The sequence below is a fragment of the Ptychodera flava genome, chromosome 14 (assembly GCF_041260155.1).
Source record: "Ptychodera flava strain L36383 chromosome 14, AS_Pfla_20210202, whole genome shotgun sequence".
NCBI classification, from domain to species: Eukaryota; Metazoa; Hemichordata; class Enteropneusta; family Ptychoderidae; genus Ptychodera; species Ptychodera flava.
Genome location: NC_091941.1, coordinates 17299036 through 17322599, shown reverse-complemented (window position 1 = coordinate 17322599; position 23564 = coordinate 17299036). Strand labels below are relative to the sequence as shown.

Here is a 23564-nt window from a genome sequence, read left to right as displayed (position 1 = left end):
ATCACTTTAGGCAACAAATGCAGAAAACGGACGTATGAGAGATCGAACTTCTGGATATTTTGCAAATTGAGAGTCTGTTTTACAAAGCATCATACCGGCCATGAATTGCATCAAGAAAGTTTTATCACTCTATTCAAGTTTTTTGACGCATCCTTCGGGCGCATACCTTTAATGTCGAAGATGACATGACAAAAACTTGATCTTTTGGAGTTTTCTCTTTGAGAACTCGGAGTGAGAAAGCAACATGCACCAATATTTCACAATCCATTGATAGAGTGACATTTTGTAGTAAAAGAAATATGACAAGATGTTGACACTAATTTGCAAACCTATAAACCAATAAACACAGATATGCCTATAGCAAGATGTAGCCACTGTTGACCATTTTTTGTGTTCCGAATACCAATTTGTATGAACAGTTTTTAAGTATTTTGATACATAGAACCGATACAACATAATCTAAAAAGTTTAAATGAATGTGAATCAACGTTAGTACATGTTCAGTTGCCAATTCTTTTTGGAAGATCCCTCCTCGCCGTTTAAATGGGATCAATATGTGTCACTTTGCGCATGCCTGACCATTTTAGCCCTTGGCTTGATAATGATATGCGAGTCACATCAAAACGTTACCATCTAGCGTAAATTATTCTTATTTATGAAGACAGATCACTTTTTGATTAGGAAAACATAGAAAAGGTTTTGCACTTCCTATTTTTTAATGTTGCGGTGAGTTATCTGGGTACTTTGATCTTTAGGCTGATGATTTTAATGAACTATCTTTGAATATACTTATATGCTTATGAGTTGTCCAAAACGATCGGAAAAATTGTTTTGCTTCTTCCGTTCTAGAATTCACCAAAGTCACTTGTGCAGCATGGTTATAATAGTCTTATGGTTAAAGGGAAAGTTCACCCTGAGTTATTTTAAGTATCTGCTAGCTTAAAGTCTGGTTATATAGAAATGTCTTTTTCACCTTTTATAACTCTCGCGTTCCTTACAAAGTGGCAAAGTATACGTAGAAAAATACATCTGGGAAAAGAGGGGCAATATTGGCGCTTTCATCATGTAATATGGCATGGACCATTCTCAACGTGTATGGCATTGTTTACTCGCTAACGTTAATCTCAGGCTTATCGTATTTGCATAATTTTTAAGGTTTTATCTCTCGTTTAGATTCAGAGCGTTTTGAGGAACAGATATCATAGGAATTACGATTGCTTGATGTTCATACTATTCGGTAAAGCCCCAGATCTGGTTGACCATGTGTTCTTTACTGAGAATTGTTCTGCGTTACAGCCTTAATAGCTCACCTAAGAGTTGAGTTTAAAGAAGGATTTGTTTCTTGTCAGCATCCGCACATTGAAAGCCTTGTTACAACCGATAACGTATCAAACCCGATAACGTAGTAAAAAAATTACCGATAACGTAGTAAATCAACCGATAACGTAGTAACGAACCGATAACGTAGTAAATTTTTACCGATAACGTAGTAAATCAACCGATAACGTAGTAACGAACCGATAACGTAGTAAATTTTTCTAACCGATAACGTAGTAAATTTTTCTAACCGATAACGTAGTAATTTTGCCTAACCGATAACGTACCAACAAATTTACCGATAACGTATCAGTGAACCAATAACGGATTAAATCAACTGATAACGTAGAAACGTCAACCAATACCGCATCAAAACAACCAATAACATATCAATTTACTGATAATATCTGATTAAGCTATTCATTAGGAGCGATAGATCGATCGATTTATAGATAAATAAGTATTAGATAGATAGATAGATAGATAGATAGATAGATAGATAGATAGATAGATAGAGGAATAGGTCGAGCAATATATCGATAAATAAATCGATCACTCAATCGATAGATCAATGGATCTATCTATCGATGTTTGATAGATGGTCGATCGATCGATCAATCGCGATAGATAAATAATTGGCAGATCGATCGATAGAACAAAGGATTCATCAATTCGATAGCAAGATAGATGAATTAATCGATAGATCGATCGATCGGTTCGATAAATTGGTCAATAGATAGATAGATCAATTTGTTATCACAATGTCTCGTTCGCAATTTTCTTTACTTCTATTTATTCTTTCCGTTTAGCATTAATTGTCACAAATTTCTGCAGCAAATTGTGTTTCGACTGTTTTCATGATAGTACGAACGACTAAGTTGATCTAAATGTTGCTAAACTACTGGAATAGGTTTGGGAAGTTGTTTCTAGTCTTGCTATAGTAGCTATACAGTTTAGTTCTTGTTGGGTAAAATTCAAAGAGATAGTATAAGTACCGCAATCACCGACAGCCAACTTCGCAAATTTCGCACACATATTGTATACGTCACCGATAGAAGTAACTGCGTATTAGTGATTAACCAAAGAACATTAATGAGTTATTCGTACAATTGACGATTTTTCGTGTTATTGAAAATCTCCATCGAGTGTATTTGGAAAAGGTAACCATATCAATGATTAATATGCAGGAACCTGCAATATAAATGTATGAGTGAACTCTGGTAAGGCCAAGAAAAATAAAAAGCTCGTTTCTCATCTTACACATATTGCAAAAATGATGCGGTGACGCAGGTTTCTTTTCTCCTCAATTTTTTTATTCTTCAACCAACAAGAACGCGCAAAAAACATGAAAACGACACAGGAATGCACGCAGAAATATATGCACAGCTGTGTTGCTTTAGTATTTTTGTATAGCAACAGTTCTGTTGACTTTTAGTGCAGCAGTGCACAGTTTTGTCAATTTAATATAACAGTGACGTATGTGTACAGTTCTGAATGGAATGTTATAGTTTCAGTTATTTTGTTTACAGTTCTGTTTTATACAGCACTGTGTTATGCATCGCGTATTTTTGCGGGTTTTTAAAATTTTATTTCCTCATGAGCAGAAAAAAGGTTGACGTGGGGGATGACATGGGGGAAACAAACTTTTTATTTTAATTGGCCTATGCGGTTTTTTTTATCAGCTCTATAATATAATACTCAATAATTTTGCGATGTCTTCGTAATCCTAATTCAAATAAGATATGACTTGACGTGAATCACGACAGAAAGGATAAAAAGGAATGAAAAAGCAATATGTTGTCTACAAAATCTGTTGACTTGGCTTGCTTACATGAGTAACTTGCAAAATTAATGAATACTGATTATAAGGAATTCCATTGAACAATGAGTCCAGATTTACCTGTAATTCAGTCCCAGAATGAGAGTGACATTGTAAGCTTATTGTCATTTTGATATACTGACGTTGTAAATAACGAAATTTCATAATCGGTCATGTTGAAAACTTTTTTCCAAGTCCTACCAACTTAGAAAGTGTGTCGATAAAGACACTCACATGTGTGTTGTATCTTGAATTCATCCTGCAGGAATATTTATTAATTAGTTCGCATTTCCCCAATTGATGAAATTCGATTCGTGATGTCTGAGTAATATCACGATTGTAACTCTGAAGGTGTAACTGATTGACTATATATAAAAACGAAAGATACAACACTCATTAATATTCAATTAGTTTCCATTTATTAATACATTATCGGTCGCTTGATAATTTATTTGTTGACTTGGTGCATTTTCAGTTGATTGGAATCTTTACTCTTTGACTTGGCTAGGTTATTGGTTGGCTTGATACATAATTGGTTGATTTAATACGTCATCGGTTACTTTGATACGTTATTGTTCTCTTGGGCACATTATTGGTTGATTTGATACACTATCAATCGATCGATCTATCTATCCATCGATATATATATATATATATATATATATATATATATATATATATATATATATATATATACACACACACCAATCGTTCTATTAGTCAAGCAATCGATCAATTCATTCAATCATTCAGTCGATAGAAAGATCGATCGATTGATATATCAGTACATCGATAGATCAATCGGTCGATCTATCGATTGATCAATGGATTGATCGATCGATCGAGGATACATCTATCCCTAAGAATATATTCCCATGATTCATTTGATCCAATACATTGTCAGTTGATTTGATACGTTATAGGTAAATTTGTTGATACGTATCGGTTAGGAAAAATTACTACGTTACCGGTAAATTTTTACTACGTTATCGGCTAGAAAAAATTACTACGTTATCGGTAAATTTTTACTACGTTATCGGTTAGAAAAAATTACTACGTTATCGGTTCGTTACTACGTTATCGGTTGATTTACTACGTTATCGGTAAATTTTTACTACGTTATCGGGTTTGATACGTTATCGGTTAGTTACTACGTTATCGGTTGTAACAAGCCTTGGCGCCAACCTTTCTATGAAGTAGAGGTAGACGGTGGAAAGAATCAAATATTGAAGTCACGAGATAGTTTAATATGTACAAACTATCTCTTCTCGCATTAAAAAAAAATCAGAACAATGTAAGAAAATTAACGGTTATCGCTGTATTTCAAACAAGACTGACTGACAGGAATGAAAAAAGTAGAAATTGAAACAATATGCATCTTCGTCCAATTTTTCAAAGAACCATGATTAGAAACAGTTTGTTTTTTTTGCCCAATTCTCTTCGTGTCCGACAGGTAAAAGACAAAGAAGAAAAGGGGTTTCGCACATCAAAGTCTTCTTTGATTAGTGTCAGGCAAGGTTCAAATTTACTCCAAGGCTGTGGGTGGATTCATCTATTGCCGCGATATGAGGCGTGTACTGAGTAATTTAGATATCTGTTTCATTTAAGTGTGTTTGACATGTTTATGATACTCGAGCATTCATGTAAATGAAAACACAATCATAACGAGGTTTTGCGGTTTTTCCTCAAACATGCAAATTGAAAACAGAGTAAAAGATACCTTTATAACTTCATTATTCCTGGGCTAACTTCTCTAAGTAACGACCCGCAAGAAAAATGATATCTGCAGTATTTGAACTACATGTTCAGCATTTAAATCGAAATATATTTTCTAGACATCCGTGTTCCGTTAATGCATTGGCTGTTCACGATTTTCTTGTCAAGTTTTCACGCCAAAGTTACAGTCAAATGGTAAGATCCTCCCATGGCGTTTGGTTTGCTCTTTGAGTGCCATACAATGAGCATACATTGCTATGAAATTTGTCAATCAAACTCGCATGCATTCAAAATCCCCATTGCTATCTCTGTCCTGTATGTTCGAGTGTTTAGTCACTGAAGTCATGCTCACGATCCTAGCACCAAGACTTAAAGACCGTCTAAGATTGTCGTATTGGCAAGAAATTGTATGTTACGACATTGACCCTTGAGCGAGACCCAACAGCTCCCCGTCAAAGGCTTGACCGTAAGAAAAATTCTCCTATCTAAAAAGTACGAGGTGTCGAAATGCGACAGAGAGGAAACGGAAGCAGCTTTTCGATTGAAAAGCTGATTAAATACTGTTTTTGAATACTACAGAAAGTTGGTCATACTGTTATGAAATTTCAAATTTAAAGTAGCGACATATGGCTTTTTCAACATTGTTTGTAAGGTAGATTTTTAAAGTATTATTTGAAATGAAAGGGAAACTCCATGCTAATATGTTCTTCCTGGCAAAAATTTGAAATCCAGTTGCAGAATAAGCATGGCATATACACTGTACATCCTGCTGTTTCTGTGATATAAATTACCTCCTTGCACAACATTCCCATCAATTAAAAAGCATATTACGATTTGTAGTATGATATTTAAAGGTGACGCTAGATTTGTTATTCCCGCCATAAACAATGTGAACAACCATCATGTACAACATGTTCTGCGGCTTCTGTCATAATATTAAGAAACAAACAATGCTAAAATAATTTTGCAATTGCTCCTTTATTTCCCATAATTAAACCTAAACCTTACTCCCAGCAAACATAATAGACTATTGTTATCATAATATTTATTTAGTGTTCTCAATCCATGTTTACCCTTTGATGAGATACATTTTATGTGAATTTTAGTGTTGAAGATCATAATCTAATCAAGACCGAGAAAAGAAGCATGCAGAAATATTTCCATTGCTCCTTTGTTTTTTTTTAGGTTGCCATCACTTCAACTTCGCAAAGTGTTAACATATTTTCTTTGTCAATCAGCTGAATACTAACAAAGCGTCCCTCCATTGGAGACTCACAACCACATCTGACGTGAATAGGATTCTCTTTGGCCATCCTGCCAAGTATCATCATTCCACAAACAGGATTGTCTTCGAAGTTTTCGCTGATACCAACACGGACCTCGGCGTTCTTAATGCGGAAAGCTGCAAGGTCAAGACAATTGAGTGAGTACATGTCTTTGTTTGTTTGCTTTGTTTGCAGGTCGGTTTTGGAGTGACTGTGTATGTTAAGACATGCATGAAAGAACTGCTATTTCACGCTAGGATGTATGCTCATACACGGGCACATGCATCACTTAAAGAGGAAAGTCCAGCGCCGTGGGCGCACAATAGGCAACGTCGTAGTGACGTCGGTTGATGGCAAACACTGGGCGGGATGGTTAAACACTTGCTTAGTCGTTGGCTTATCAGAGAAACATAAACTATCTTTTACACCAGGAACTACCGATTATCACCTCTGCCTGAATATTACGGAAGTGTGTAGGGTTCACACAATTCGAGACTACATTATAACTAGGGTGGAGTAGGCCTACTGGTCGAGGGGCTGTGGTCTGGTCGACAGCCTGAGACCTTCCTTGACTGTGATTTCTTCGCTACTAAGGTGACTGTATGCCGTACGTTGTGAGTTCGAATCCAATCAAAATTTACTGAATTCAAATCACAGTCGTTTTGCGGTTCGATAGACAGCGATGCGATGACCGCTGTGGTATGCAATAGAAATACATGTATAGGAAGTTATGAAACAGAATGGCCGCTCATGTATCGCCGAGTTCGGAGACGAATTTCCATCATACTATTTACTCAATAACAGCAACGGTGTATGGCTTTCAATACATCTCTGAATTTCTGCTAACCTTTTTGCGTCTATGTAGATGTGTGCATATTCCGTTGCGATTTCAAATGGGACCCGGTTTTCAACCCCCTGGTTTCAACCCCGGCTTTCATCAACACGGAACGGATACTTTCTCACAACAGCAGCGGGTGATTTGAATGTGAAGGCGCTGTGATTGAAGCCAGTAGTTGAAATGGACAGAGTATTACGAGTTTCGGAAGGAAGATAGAAAATGAAGGTCTTGATTTAGTTCAGGAGAGAATTTCCTCGGGCACTGTATTGAGTTCAAATCTAGCCCTGAGCGTCTCGTGTTCGGTACAAGCGCGCACACTAGACATAAACAATAAGGGGAAAGTCTAGCAAATAAATTATAGTCTCTAAGGACGGCAGCAGATTGTGATCGTAAGCAATCGTAAGTTAGAACCTCCTACTGTTTGTAGCTTTATGGCTTTTTTGTAGGCAGTGATGTAGATAATAGCCGGTCACTAGTACTTCGCACGGCCGGGTTACACGCAGCTTGCAACGGGAAAAAAAACTTGTGAATTTGAAAAACAAATCTTCACCCATTCGTAAGCTTATTTTCCGTGTAATTTTGGCATTTCGAACAAATCAGAGGAAAGGGTGAAGAAATTTTGAGTAAAACTGATTTAAAACGTTACGACCCCCAGTTTAGAGTTTGGTATGTATGACCCGAAGTATAGTGAGCGCAGATTGCATATCCCAATCGCATATCCGGTTACCTCGGATAGGTAACCTCGGAAAACATCGACGACCGTTCGTAATATGCAAATGACATGTGACTGAGACGTTGTGGAAAAGTTGCCGTAGTTCCATAGATGAGCCTGCATATTTGCATTCTATACATACGCTGCTTGCTGTTCCGATATGTAAGCCAGAATCTTCAACAAAGGAAACTACTAGTAATCTGTGACAATGGTCAGCCAAATATTTGAAATACATTGGTAAAGAAAGTAAATGACGCTGATGAGTCCCCCAGGACAGCTGTGCAGGGCCGTGGTCGTCGTCGATGAGTACTCGAGTATGGATATGGATGATCATGGATGATCGATCTACAACGCAATAGTGGCAACGATGTAATCGACACTGAAATTTCAATTCCACTCAGCTCAACTGAATTGAATCAACTGATATAAACATGACCAAACTTGTCACAATGCTAAAGGTACTTCCTCAAAATGTGAGCCAAAAGATTCAGTTTCGATGCCTGAAGGAAAAAATGAAATTGTGATTGCCTTCAAAACGACGTGTGAAGACTCTCAATGTTCATAACTTTTTACAGGAACACATACAAAACGTTTTTTTTTTCAAGACCACCAATCACTCCAAAAAGAAAATGCCGTTTCTTGCGTGTTCATTACATGTGTCGTATCGTTTACGTTGTATGTGGTTGTGTATGCGTGTGTTTAGGTACGTACATAACGGTGATTTTAGTGATAAGTCAGTACGCTTTGTTTGTTGTGCTCTGCAGGGATCAAGATCGCCTAGGCCGCAATTTGAATTTGAGTAATCATGATTGGCAGCATACATTAACATTTAGAACAGAGGTCAAATGGACATTCTGGACCCACACTTTGTGAAAATATGCGTTCTCTGTATTAAATAACAGTGTTTTTCAACGTTTTTTCGACATAAAGGCAGTCGCTATACATTCACAGGTGTCATGTATGAGATTGGACGGAAATTAACGCCGTTCACCCGTCGAATTTCTGGAAATCTCGGAGCAAATCGAGTGCGTCTTACCCATAGCGTGGCTTTTTCACATCTGCATAGTCTTAACATAATCCCCCTTTTGTAGGGGACTTTCCTCTTTAAGAACGTGCATGTATGGCATAACCTTGAAGGTTTAGGTGATTTATAGTAATCTCTGGATTAGCTATTTACATGTGTTCGTGTACAAAGTTAATGATAAGAACAACTAGGGGATGCAATAACAGTGATGAAGGACATGCGACACAAAGGAGTCACCAACGACATCTTCTTCAACAAGAATTAAACAAGATTTAAAAAAACATTGAACGTAAAGGAAACAAAACATTGTACTCAACGTGGTTAGGTAAGTGCGAAGGTAGGGATGCATATGTTAGTGCATAGGACCCTTGTTTGTGGGACTCTCACTCTCTCTCTCTCTCTCTCTCTCTCTCTCTCTCTCTCAAAATATGTATGTATGTATGTATGTATGTATGTATGTATGTATGTATGTATGTATGTATGTATGCATGTATGTATATTGCCTTATTTATTGGCATTTATTCACATATAATGTATTTTAAAAATACATTGATATAACAATGTGTTTCACCCTATATATCATAAGCCGTCCCTTTGCCGCAATTATCATGTCGTGAAGAAATATGAGACCATGACGGTACTACTCTTTCTGAATTTGCTATTCATTTGCTATTCATCACGTGACAGCAAAAGACATCCCTTAAAAAGGGTGTTACTTTAAAATTCCTATGTTCATTCGCATTTTTTGTATAAATTTACATTTTAGGGGCTATAAGTTTATACATCGAGGATAAGTTTGTGGCTATTCTTGCATTCAAATCGAACGTGTCGCACAATTACGTATTTTTCAGCTTTAGCAAAGATATACTCATTGACCAGTGTTGTTACAGTACTATTTCGAAAGACAGTAATACTTTAGGGACTGTTATTGATTCATTAATCATCTGACGACGAGCATCATTTGTCGAATCTTGGTGGCCGGAAAAGGGAACAACAATTATAGACTTCCGGCACCTCCGTCAACTCTTTTTGAGATCTGCCTACCCTAATTATTTTTTCACACATGAGCAAAGTCCAAGAAAAGAAATTTCTGTTTCTTTCTCATTGGTCAACAAAGCCTTAAGTTTATTTTGCTTGATATGCATTAGAACGAAATATGCAATCAAATCTGAAATATACATCTTTATTGTTTATATTATTCAGATATGACAAAGAAAATTAATCGATGAGCAAGGCCATTTGTGGACTGATAGCAAAAGACAGAACAAAATTTCGTATTTTATGACTGAATTTTCACAATTGGATAGTTTCTACTCACAGCAGCAGTCTTCTCTGTTGGTTATGATAATTTCGTAAATGGAGAAAATCTGACCTAAATCAACTTTCCACCATGGTTGTATTTCTTTATTTGTCCAAGAACATGACAATCCAGACTTTGCTTGCGTATTGTAGTCCCCGTCTACTGCTTTTTCCGGTCCTACATCCGGGCCCAGTTTCCCTGACTTAACTGAGCTCTGCGTTGATGACTTTCCTTGAGCTACATTGCGCATATTGTCCGGAAATTCACATGCTGTAATGTTGAAAAAAGAATGAAAAATGACATACAAAATGATATCACAAAGTCATTTCGAGTGCGATTTCACCAGATTTTACTTCATTGAAAGCAAAAATTCTTGTGACACATTAAAGTTGTACTGTCACCTGCTCCAATTTTGCCACAGTTACCAAGGAACGCCCCTTTGACCATATATGGGCATATTTAGATTACCGGTGACTGTATACCTTTAATGCAGGCCTGTTAACTCCCGGCTATTATTAAACTGACACTATCAAGGAACAACACCAGTGAGGGTACCAGCGTCACAACGTAATGGTAGTGACATTGCCCACTTTAAAAAGACAGTGAAAGCATTCCACATGCTACTGATTACAACAACCCCAAACGTTAAGAGGATAATGAAAATGCTGTAAAATAAAGCAGTACGAGATGTCGCTTACGTTTTCATTTTCACTATACCATAAACATTAGACGACTGTGACAAATCACTTATAATAATATTCCCCAGCCAGTTTTCCCTATAAGGTCTAGTGGCTTATGTTCTTCAAAATATTTTATCGTCATAGCTAGCTTAATTTGTCAATGTATAATGCTTCGCACTTCACATAATATATGTATGGTAAAATGTACTTACGTGGCAGTGTTGGAATATGTGTAGCTGCATTTTGGAATAAAAATCATAGGCATGATTATCAGATATTATTGCTCCAATTGATTTATATTGAGGGTAACAGCCTATGTTAGCTTTCCCGAGGGACCGTGAGTCGCGCATGACAGCCTGTCCCCGGCTGAGGAAACAGAGTGTATGGATGGGACACATAGGCCCAAAGAAAAGCAAGTGTATGTTAATAGCTGAATATAACCCGTCAACATCACATCTTAAGACATCATTTTTTCACTCTGAGAATCGAAAACTTTCCCCGCTTTCATTAATCATGGGCTACTGACGACAGTGCTGCTTCCGTTTGTTTTCCTGAAGGGCCGCATGAGCAGTTTGCACTCCTTAACTAATCTTTGTAACAGTTGTATGTTACCCAGTTGGGTATTAGTGCCGGAAGTGTATATCGGTAAATAATCCTTTATTTGTGTATCAATTTCACAAGGACGCAACTCTTGCAACGAATGACTATAAACATTGTCGTGAAAAGTGTCCTAAATCAATCTAATAACTTTTCTTCAAATATTGAGCTATTGTCACTTTATTATTAATATTTCCTTGAAGAGAACTAAATTGATACATTTCTTTAAATAATCTTCTCTGTAGGAGATCGGAGCCGTACAATTAAATCAATGGTGGACAGAACATTTTATACACTGATTAAAAGATTATTTAAGGGGGAAAACACATTTGTAATTTTGCCAGAAACGTCGAATATTGTATAATTGAAGGGAAGGTCACAACTGTAAAAAAAAAGTTTCAAGATTTTGCGATAAGGAATCTTTGCAAAAGTGGTTACTTTAAATTTACTTACTTTCACCAGCTTTAAATACAACAGGGAGAAGATAAAAGAAGAAGAGAGATTAGTATTTATATATTTTGATTGATAGAAAATATTGACTTTCACATTTTGCAACTTTCCGGAACCCTTGTCCAACAATCATAGTAGATGGAATAATACCGATTTTTCACACTGTAAAATACAAGTTATGGACTGTACACTTTGTTTAAATCACACATTTCAACATTGCTATTGGTAGTTGTACCTCGCTTGGCATGCAAGGAGGTAACTGATTTCCTACAATCAGTCTTCGCACCATGGGTTTGTTATTTTCCGCCACGAAATAACCAAAATATGTAAAAGTGGGAAATTTCTGGATATATCACAGCGACGAGGAACATATAAATCCATCACTGTGGTGTTGAGTTGAAGTATATCTTTTATGCATCAGTCATAATGACCGACGCTCTCATACGGATGACCGGTGCATGGCGTTACATTGTATTTTTCAAATCGGGGACCATTATCAGCCGCATGTGTTCATTTTTACAATTTTTCATTGACTCCCATTGACAAAGAAAAACATAAAGCATATTCAACATTAAGGTAGAACGCACCTCGGGGACAGACATTCGGACTCTCCAACTTTTACAATTCTCTTCTGATATACCACATGTGGGGGTTCATTTTAAAGCTCTTGGTAAAAGAAAACTTTTCACCGGCTTAGTTTTTCGAAATTCGAAAATTTTTATTTTTCTCCATAGAGTTAACACAGGGATGGCGGCCATTTTGAATTTCTAATATCGGTAAATCTTGGGTAATTTGTTTCTCTAGTACCAAAATTTGCATGATGACCCCCTGTTTTTATTCTTGATTTTGAAAGAGAATGATTGAAAGATTCCTTGAGGAAAGTTAGAGCAAAAGTTTAAGTCTTTCACTTTCGAGGTGCATATTACCTTAAGTATGTGTTCGAGAAATTCATACACAAGTCAGAATTTTTATCTTACGTGGACACGCTTGACAAACCTTCAAACTTGACACCCTGCTTAATTTGACGATTACATCTTGTATAGGGCACTTAACTGGTGTATTTCTGGAAGGGCGGAATATGTCACTTTTCTAGAGTAGTTTGGGCATTGTTGTGATTAAATGGGCACAATGTTTTAGCTTTTGTTTCTCTTTGTTACTAACATCAGTGAGCATCCTGCAGCTTAGTAAACACTCCCTGAGTTTGCTTTTTGATTCTCATTTTCGCATTATCCAAATTATATTATTTGATCACCCAAACAAAAATCTCTTATTTCTGGATCATGTCGATTATTCCTTAGGCATGCACATTGAGGTTAGGCTGACGCCAGAAGAAAGATCGGAGGGTTGATTCATCATTCTAGGTTTTGACAATTTTGAGTATAATACCAAGACAATTTTTCCAAGAACTGGCCGAGGATAGATACTAATATACTCAAACTACAATCGTTAAGATCTATTCATATGGAACTGTTGCCCTCTTGCAATTATTAGGAGAGATTTCGATGTAAACGAGAACGTTACTAAAAGGTTTTGCCCCTCTGCTCTCAATACCCGTATGAGTGTTTACTCACTATTCAATTTAAACAGTACTACTCTGGTATGAGGACCAAAGTACAATCATCATCATCATCGTCATTATCGTCGTCGTCATCGCCGTCATGTTTATTTTGGCTCGATAGCCTTGATATGTATACGCCATTATTTAAAGGGTTGAGTGTAAATAAATACTGATTTAGAAATAACTGAAAACCAACAGAAGAACGATAAAATCACAAGAATATGAATTATAAGAATTATCCGTAAACCTTTGAAGTAACTTTTTTTCGAACATACTCTGAACCTCTGAAACTTCAACAACTGCTCATTAGAATAAGTAGCTCATCTCACTGGCAAGAAGCAGTTACTGTTAAATACTATTTCCAACGATTGGTACTTGTATAAAATTGCAAGTAACAGTGTGTGGTTAATTATCTCTGAAGAAGGTACACTGCTACGATGTTCCAGAGTTAAGGTGAAGACAGGCCACATAGAGTCTTACACATTTGATAAAAATTATATGACAAGATAGCGAATACCATTTTCCAATAGTAAACATTTCAAAAGAAGGATTGTAAGCGGGCTACACATTTTAACAGCAGGGTACCAGCGTCATAATGCGGTTCAAGCCGTGCATATCCTGCCGTCTACATCGACGCCAAATACTAAGACAATAATTAAAATACGATTAAATACGACAGCTCAGTGAAAAGCTGACGTCTCACTATGGTCGGTAAAATTGCTTAATTCTAGCTATAAAATATAGCTTACATGCTACTTTTACATTACACCATCAAAATTAGATGACTATGAAGAGTCACTTATAGTGGTAACACCGAACAGTTACTATGAGACTGTCTATTTGCTCGTATCATTCAAATATGTTATAGACATGGCTAAGTTTAATATGCAGACCTAATGCTTAAATACTCTTCATGTAATATATGTATGATACGGATACTTACGTGGCTGAGTTGGAATATGTGGAGCTGTATTTTGAAAAAAAGTAGAGGTTATTTATCGGATATTATTGTTCCCCACTGACGTGCAATGAGGGTAACAGCGTGCTTTTGGTTTCTAAGGGATTATGAGTCGCGCTTGAAAATCTGTTTTCCTGAGGTTGACGGGTTAGGAAAGACGGAGTGTTCAAAAGGAAGCAATTGCATATCATCAGAGGAATAAAGTCAGTCAATATCAAACCTAATTCAATGTTCCTCTCTGAATAATCAAAAACTTGCCTGCTATCAATAGTCTAGGTTACAGACACTGTCGTCCAGCGTTTACTTTTTCGGAAAAAGGCTGCATGCATAAATTACGATTCCAAAATAACCTTTGTAACAATTTTGCGAACTTTTATCCTGCAGGGTATTAGTCTCTGTTTGTTCACTAGTAAATGACCCGTTGCATGTATCTAATTCCCAATGATGCATGCAATGCGACAAATCACTAAAGAGACCATGAATGAAGCGTGGTATAAATTAAAATAACGCGTCTTCTCATGATAAAGATTTCTTTGAAGAAAACAAAGTTGACACATTTCTTAAAACAAATCACTCCAGAAGAAGTTTGTCACCATGCAAACGTCTACTGAGTAATTTCTTACTGGTTTCAGACTTGCAACCAGCAAAACACAATTCCCGGACATTTGCCAATACGTATAGAGAAAAGGACACTTGCTATTATAATTGTTGCAGTATAAGTTGATTCTTGTGAGTCCCGGACTGCAAAGCGATGTGATGTGGTTGCATGAAAGACATTAAACATATGATTCCCCAGGGCCAATTAGATGTTATTTTTATAAACAAGTCAGGTGTGAACACTTACCTATTACAGGAGCTTCCGGTGTAGGTGGTGGGCCTTTCGTTATAGGTGCTGATGTCACCACTGATGGAAAATCAGTTACACTATAATAAGAATACTGTGCTGACACAAGCACCCAAATACCAGAATCAATTTACGAACCCAGACACTAACATGTCCACGAATGTCGTGAAGAGTTAATATTACTGTTGGGAATGTGGGTTAATTTCAGTCGCGTTAATCATGCAAAAGTACACTGTTTTTGTATACGAGATTATTTAGCCGATACTGACCACAATTTTCTTCTGGTTCTCCAATATCACACAGTTCCCAACGAACCGAAGGATCTGTCGTGTAGCACCAAGCACCGGACGTGCCATCAGGGTTACGACAGTAGTTGTGTTCTCCAAGGCCGCCTTTTGGATAATTCTCTGGAGTCCTGTCATGCGATTGTGGACTCTGTTCTGTCCATTCTTGACACGTATACCCACTTACAGTCGTCGAAACAGCTCCCCTGTAATCGCTGCCGTCAGTTTCATGATAACATTCATTTGGTGGTCCTTTCGGGAACAAATGGAAACGATCATTCAGAATGTGTATATGTTAAAAATCCCAGTGCCATTATCAATGAAAATAACATTGATTGAATTTTGTGATTTCCAAAGTTTCACACATTAAAGTATCCATCCATTCAACGAGTGCTTCTCTATAACATTGTTGTAGATGACAGGTCATTTCATAAGTATAGTTAAGGTCAACACCCGTTTGTTAATATCAAGTTTCCAAGAAGTCATTTTTCCAGGTTCATGAATAATAAACGTCGATTCATTTCCTAATATATTCTAAAATTTTGCAAATGTAGGCATGTTAATTTGCAGTTGATAATCATACAGCTCACTTTGATTTCCCAAAAAATATTTGAGCAAATCGGCAACTTAAACATACCACGATAAACAAAGTCAACATTTATCAGGGACACCAACACTGTGCAACTTTCAAATTTGGAGCAGGAAAGGATCATGTTTTACAAATTTGATAAAGGGAGAGTCAATTTGTAGGAGGCAGGTTGATCCCACCAAAAAAGATGTATCCTTACCCACTCCAGAAAATAACTGAAAACGCCCTTACTACACACATGGCTGGCTTTGAACTTGCAGCAGAAAAACATATAAATTTTATAGTTTGTCGACATGCACAACATTTTCTTTGCTATAATTTAAAAGACTCATAATGAAAAATTCACCAGTAAATTTCGCTTTTCCGTTCTAGACATTGTCAAACCAAATAATGTATTTGGCAAGCTAGCTTTGGCAATTTTTGTCATTGGCAGTAAGGAAGAACTTGTTATGAAGTCTCACGAATTGAGTATCGAACAAGGTAGCAATGATGCAACTAAATGGTGTGCAAAAGCGATTGTGAACAAGGTCTTATATCGTATGTAAAAAGCAGATTTCTCGCAGCAAATAACGTTTCCACTTTCTCACCACAATTTTCATAAGGTTGACCAATATCACACAATTCCCAACGAACCGAAGGATCTGTGGTGTAGCACCAAGCACCAGACGTGCCGTCAGGGTTACGACAGTAGTTGTGATTTCCAAGTCCTTCATCAGGATAATTCTCAGGAGTTCTGTCATGCGATTGTGGACTCTGCTCTGTCCATTTTTGACATGTTCTACCATTTTCAGTCCTCGAAACAGCTCCACGGTAATCGTTGCCATCATATTCATAGTAGCATTCATTCGCCGTCGGTTCTTAAAAGACACAGAACATACATTAGCTATGTGGATGAAGAACAACAGCATTATCTGACACTCAGCATTTCAAATGATTCGGTGATGTGTGTATTTTAAATCTAATTTCCATGCTCTAAACAGCTACGTTAAAGTGGCTGACATAAAGTGACATTTATTTTATATTTCTCTAATTTGTCGAAAATTTGGTCAAGAGATAGTTCGCGCAGTAACTACTTCAAAGAGACATATTAGATGTGTTTTGTACATTATTAAGAATGATTCACCAAGTATTTCCTCTTTTAATTTACAAATATTGCAACGGAATCTCTAGCTACAGATAAACGATGATAAAACCTAAACAGATTTTTATTAAGCACGATTTTGAATGATGAAATGTCCAGCTGTCAACTGCTGTTAAGTAATTCCCAATGAAGAAAATATTACTGTTGGGAATGTGGGTTAATTTCAGTCGCGTTAATAATACAAAAGTACACTGTTTTTGTATACGAGATTATTTAGCCGATACTGACCACAATTTTCTTCTGGTTGTCCAATATCACACAGTTCCCAACGAACAGAAGAATCCATAGTGTAGCACCAAGCACCAGACGTGTCATCAGGGTTACGACAGTAGTTGTGTTCTCCAAGTCCTTCATCAGGATAATTCTCTGGAGTCCTGTCATGCGAATGCGGACTCTGCTCTGTCCATTCTTGACAAGTTATACCGTTTTCAGTTCTCGAAACAGTTCCACGATAATCGTTGCCGTCAGCTTCATGATAGCATTCACTGGCTGAAACTTTAGGGAATAAATATTTCAGTTATTAGCATCGACGCCGAATCCGAAATATGTTTGCAATTTTAAAAATTATACCCCAATGGAATGGTAGAAGATAATATTAATACTATTGAGAAAGTAATATTGATTCTTGAACCTACTTGTGTTTGCGAGAGAAGCTACGTAAACATTTGATTCACTGAACATATAATTTTGCCAAGTTAATTAAGAAATAAATTTCAGTTCTGCTTTTTTCGAGGCGCATGATATCTTCTTCCTATTTATTCCGTCGGTCAATTATCCTTTGTATCTTTCGCTAAGTAAATTAAGGGTGATTAACTCTATATTTTCATCTTAAACATCCCTTTATCTATCTGAAATGTTTTCATAATCTGTGAATGTTGTTTGGTTAAATACTATACGCATTTATCATGAAAAGGAATAATCAAAATTCGCAACTTAATTGTTGACCGTAGGGATTGACGAACAAGATAAGATATTATATGTATGCCCTAACATATTTCTAGAAACAAATGACGTTTCGACCCGCTCACCACAATTTTCATCCGGTTGTCCAACATCACATAATTCCCAGCGATTATTTGGATCTGTCGTGTAGCACCAAGCACCAGACGTGCCGTCAGGGTTACGACAGTAGTTGTGATCTCCAAGTCCTGCGTTCGGATACTTTTCAGGAGTCCTGTCGTGCGATTGTGGACTCTGTTCTGTCCATTTTTGACATGTTCTACCATTTTCAGTTCTCGACACAGCTCCACGATAATCGTATGCATCGACTGCATGATAGCATTCATTGGCCTCCTCTAAAAGACAAAAAATACAATTTAGCAATATCGATGTAGAATTCAGTATGGCAAGCTGTTCCAAATGATTTGGTCAGAGTATATGTCCTTTAGTTGATCTACCTACTATAAATCACCTCTTTACTGGGCCCGGTTTTAACACAGTAAGTCGTAAGTACAAGACTACAAAAGCTACAACATTGATGTTTCTCGAATATATCGCAAACTTGGTCATGGGATTGTTCTCGCAAAAACTATTTACGACAGACATTCGATATGTCCTTTAAATTGATATGTCCTTTAAATTGCTATCTAAAATATTTCTAAGGACGATACGAAGAGTCGTGTATGTATCAAATGTTATACAAAAATTTCCAGTTACCAATGAATAATGTTGAAACCGAGTTGTCAATGAATATCCGTGTACTCGAAATAATGAAACGATTTTTATTTAGAACAATTTTGAATGCTGACAATGCCCCATTAGTAGTTGTATAAAATAATTTTTTGTTTTACACGAAAATATTTCGCCGGTACTAACCACAATTTTCTTCTGGTTCTCCAATATCACACAGTTCCCAACGAACAGAATCATCGGTAGTGTAGCACCAAGCACCGGACGTACCATCAGGGTTACGACAGTAGTTGTGTTCTCCAAGTCCTTCATCAGGATAATTCTCTGGAGTCCTGTCATGCGAATGCGGACTCTGCTCTGTCCATTCTTGACAAGTTATGCCGTTTTCAGTTCTCGAAACAGTTCCACGATAATCGTTGCCGTCAGCTTCATGATAGCATTCACTTGTTTCCTCTTTCAGGGGGGAATAAAAATTAGTTATTGGCACCGACTCCGAATCTCTGATATGTTGAAAAATTTCAAATTTATGCCGTTACTTGAAGATAACAACAATGAGTACCAGCTCCTATACATTAGTGTGTTTGTTACACATGATATGGAAAATGACATTTATAGTCACTGCCTATACAGTTCTATTACGTCACCACACTTAAAGAATCACATGAGATAATATTGGGTAAGCTTATGTGTAGCTTCCGTGTGCTGCGAATTTCTGCTTATTTTCGCTCCAGTGATTTCTATTATCATATACCCCTGCCAATATCGCTTCTTCCATGTAACATTTACCATAAAATATCAGCCGCGATATTATTTTACGGTACACGTCGAAAAACAATGAACGTCATCACTTTTTGAATGTTCCCGAACTACATTTGAAATTTGATAGTAAACAAAGTAAACAACGAAACGACTGCCGCTCTCCACCCACGATGCGACTATGCCGATATAAAAATTCGAAGGACTTGAGGATCAAGGATATTTCGGATAGCTAAATACGGGAATAACATGTCGAATCTTGTAATGCTTTCCCATGGATATTCAATTAAAGTTCATGTAATTTTTAGAGAAGCTCCAGCAAATATGCTGCCGTTCACGCGCCACAGTGTACTCTGCAGTTACCTACATAACAGATTGGGTGTTTTGCGTTCTCAAGACGGTAATAATTCTGCAAGATCCATATGGCTGTGGTGTAGAAAAGGAACCTTTTTCTCATTTGCCTAGGTCACAAAACAGAGAGGCAGATTCCGAGTTGAGCCATTTTGATGAGCAAACAGAGTTAAATTTAGATGTCAGACCATGAAGTCTTTATGCATATTTCGAATTCATGAGGCTTACCCGCTATTGATCATTTTCTTCCATTTTAAATTGTCAAATTTCTACTTTTGTCCCGTGGAGATCTGACCCTGATTCTTTTCATATTGACATATTTCAGATTACTTGCACTCTAAACACGTGTATTTTCCCTTGTTTTAGTCTCTTGGGACGATGTACAAAGAAAATAGCGAGGGATTAGCAACTAGTATTGTGGTTGCACCAGTTTAGCTAGCACAAGCATGGCTCATGCTACTATTTCAAAAGTAAGGTGTAATTCATGAATATACTAGATTGACAACTTGGAATTAAGGTCAGGTTGCAAGAATATCTTAAGCCAGATAACTGCAATGTCAAATAACACCAATTCGCTACTAAATTGTTTAGCGAAGAGACTGACGAACAAAATATTTTATTTAATGTACGTAAGAAAATATTTTCTATAAACAAATAACGTTTCGACTTGCTCACCACAATTTTCACCTGGTTCTCCAATATCACACAATTCCCAGCGATTATTTGGATCTGTCGTGTAGCACCAAGCACCCGACGTGCCGTCAGGGTTACGACAGTAGTTATGTTCTCCAAGGCCGGCGTTTGGATAATTCTCTGGAGTCCTGTCATGCGATTGTGGACTCTGTTCTGTCCATTTTTGACATGTATACCCACTTACAGTCGTCGAAACAGTGCCACGATAATCGTACCCGTCAACAGCATAATAACATTCACTGGCTGGTAAACACAAAAGGTACCAATACATTTTATAAATGAAAATGTAACTAATCTGATGACTGCTTATAGTATACTTCAGCAATTTAACTGTAAAAAATCCTGTCGGGTATAAAGATTGGGCGTCAAGACCATGCTATTATATTCTTGAAACCCCTCTAACTCGGGGAGAGAATTTATGAAAATGTAGATAGTTTTGAGATATTTTCGATTGGAAAGTTATCACATCTAAATCGTTGTTGGTGTAAATATAGCGATGATTGAAAAGAGCGCTGGGTTTTCAAATATGACACGCCTTAGGGTAATTTTTTTACGATTTTGTTGAGAAAGTTAATCGAGAAACGACAGTTTGCGATCTAGAAATAGCTATCAATCAAACGCTTTGGCGACCCTGATAGTTATATCCGTGATAAATATCTAATGCAATTTAGTGATGATTCTTTAACTAGATCCAAACACTGTAAAGGAGCGTTCAGTTATGAGATATGACATTGTTCCGGTAAAATAACAAAACCCAGTAGCCCTAACCACTCTAACAGCATTTGATGACCCCTTAGAAGATGATAAAAAAATCACGAACCCCGCTATTGCCAGGGGAAATTTTGATATTTGAATATTTAAATAGTTATACTCTATGTGTATAAACTACAGCTGCTGTACCTCAGACTTTGAAAGTTTTTTCTTTTGTTGTTTGTATCAACTACAGTTTCTTGATCTACTTCCTACAGTATTTTGAAATACCCAGTATTGTTAATGCAACTTGTCACTCTGTCATATGCACTAAACGTTATTGTTGAAAACTAAAATTTGCAAAATTTGCAAATTTATCAGCAAGCCTGCATGAATATTTGTTCTCAAACATTTATTGTGAGGCTGTTTATTTTGAAACTTCAATGTATTTTTGTAAATGTCCACTATGGAGTGAACATAATTTGATTCAACTTTAAAATGTTTTGCGCAATGTTTACCCAGCTATAATGTGTATTTTATGCCAAGCTTTGTAGGTAGGCACTTTCCAATTTTTCATTAGAAAGATGATAAGATTGAAACTTCAAGTAAATATAGTGTACTAAATGCATCATACAAGTAAATTTTTGCTTTGATACATATCCATAATGCATGGATGAGTACAATATGTGTCAAATATTGTATGTTTGGTGTCATATAGCCTAAACGCATAAACTTTAGATTTGTATGCTATGTCCTATAGTGGAAACATGTCCATACATTTTATTAGAAGGCCTTTGATATTAAAACATTGATGAAACTTGTAGATTAAATGTATTATCCTCAGTACACCTTACTTTGATGAGGATCTATCAGAGAGTAAACATAATCTGTTTGGACCATCTTACATTTTGTGTCATATGGCTCATAAGGTAAAGGCAAAGCCATCCCTCGTAAATAAACACTTTGTAATTTTCATTCGAATACTGTTCAAATTGAAACTCCCCATAAATATTGTGCAGTAAATCTTTCTTCCCAAACACGTCTTTCTATAATTAAGGTCTATTATTGACAAAAACAATGTGTGTCAAGTATGGCATATTTCCTGTTATGTTGCCCCAATATATAAGTAGAGGCTAAACCATGTATCACAGGTGAGCACTTCCCAAATTTTTATTATAAGGACCATGCTAGTAAACCTTGAATTAAATATTGTTTACTACCGCATTATTCATCCTAAAAAGATATTACTTTGATGCAAATCAACCAACTGACCTCGTCAAAATACGGACATATTATAACGGAATGCTCCAAAATGCTGAATGTCTCGAAATTGTTCTCTTGTTTCTCATTGATACCCTTGTTCTCGGGGTGTTGAAATTTTCCCGAAATGTTGCACATACTAGTCTATATGTCTAAGCGTGCCTTATTTTTCGAGCTCGATGATTTTGAAATCAGCTGTGGTGTGATAAGACCAGCTGATTTTTCCGTGTGTTGCTTACATGTGATTGTCAAAAAGCGATTCACTGAAGCGAAAAAATATTCCAATGTTTCCCGGTAAATGTATTGCGAATAGTGTGAACATAAAGTATTCGTGTTCGTGTAAAGGATGAACAAAGACATTTCAGCAATTAGTAGAAAAACAAGAAGGCGCCGACACCACACCATTCAAATTTGTCTAATCACGCAATCGCCAATTTCAATATAAATGTCGGACCCGAAAAGATATGGCAATGTAAGACTAAAGACTAACAGGTAAAACATTGTAAATACGCAACACGTTCGGGAATGCAAACTTCGGCAATGAAGGTACGTTGGGTTTATATTCTTATTTACGAGAGAGAGAGAGAGAGAGAGAGAGAGAGAGAGAGAGAGAGAGAGAGAGAGAGAATTTATAAACATTTCACCGTATGGCGCAATAGTCACCAGTTTTATATACTCTTCTGCATGATTTTAACAAAGATATAACAATATTTGCTAGCGCATAGAACAATAACTGCATACAATTATTGTCTTCGACTAAGAATCAATCGTGAAAAAAGAAAACTTTATCACATGATGGTGATAAATATCTTACCTGATTCCGAAAAATCAACCACGATGAATAAAGTTGTCAATAGTATCGCAATCATGCTAATGCTCAACTTCCAACAAAGCACTGTACAAGAAACAGCTCACTATTCTCGTTATATTTGATGATTGTAACCGAAAAGACCCAGTAACGTACAGCCATTGGTTCGTATAAGAATTAATAAGGCGGTCTTCCACTATTGGTCACTTCACAAAAACATAATTATAATATATGGAAATGAGGAGTAACGGAGTACCGATTTTGCTCACATACATGCGACCCCGC

The 23564-nt window shown here is 36.7% G+C and overlaps 1 protein-coding gene across 1 annotated transcript; it reads right to left on the bottom strand.

Annotated features, from left to right (window-relative positions):
• Positions 1 to 5811: 5811 nt before the first annotated feature.
• Positions 5812 to 23380, bottom strand: LOC139149570 (apolipoprotein(a)-like). Its single transcript, XM_070721391.1, has 12 exons — positions 23286 to 23380; positions 20504 to 20764; positions 18908 to 19174; positions 18121 to 18387; positions 17321 to 17587; positions 16539 to 16808; positions 15348 to 15614; positions 15079 to 15138; positions 14216 to 14243; positions 10884 to 10907; positions 10010 to 10261; positions 5812 to 6254 (listed from the first exon to the last, which is right to left on the bottom strand). Exons 1-11 carry the CDS (start codon positions 23338 to 23340, stop codon positions 10255 to 10257), a joined length of 1773 nt encoding a protein of 590 aa, XP_070577492.1. The 5' UTR covers positions 23341 to 23380; the 3' UTR covers positions 5812 to 6254; positions 10010 to 10254.
• Between the last annotated feature and the right edge of the window lie 184 nt (positions 23381 to 23564).

Coding starts and splice junctions, on each gene's coding strand:
- LOC139149570 (XM_070721391.1), bottom strand. CDS start 23,340: ATGATTGCGATACTATTGACAACTTTATTCATCGTGGTTGATTTTTCG. Junction 20,765..23,285: donor GGTTGATTTTTCGGAATCAG/GTAAGATATTTA, acceptor TGTGTTTACCAG/CCAGTGAATGTTATTATGCT. Junction 10,908..14,215: donor ATTCCAACTCAGCCACGTAA/GTATCCGTATCA, acceptor TCCAAAATGCAG/CTACACATATTCCAACACTG.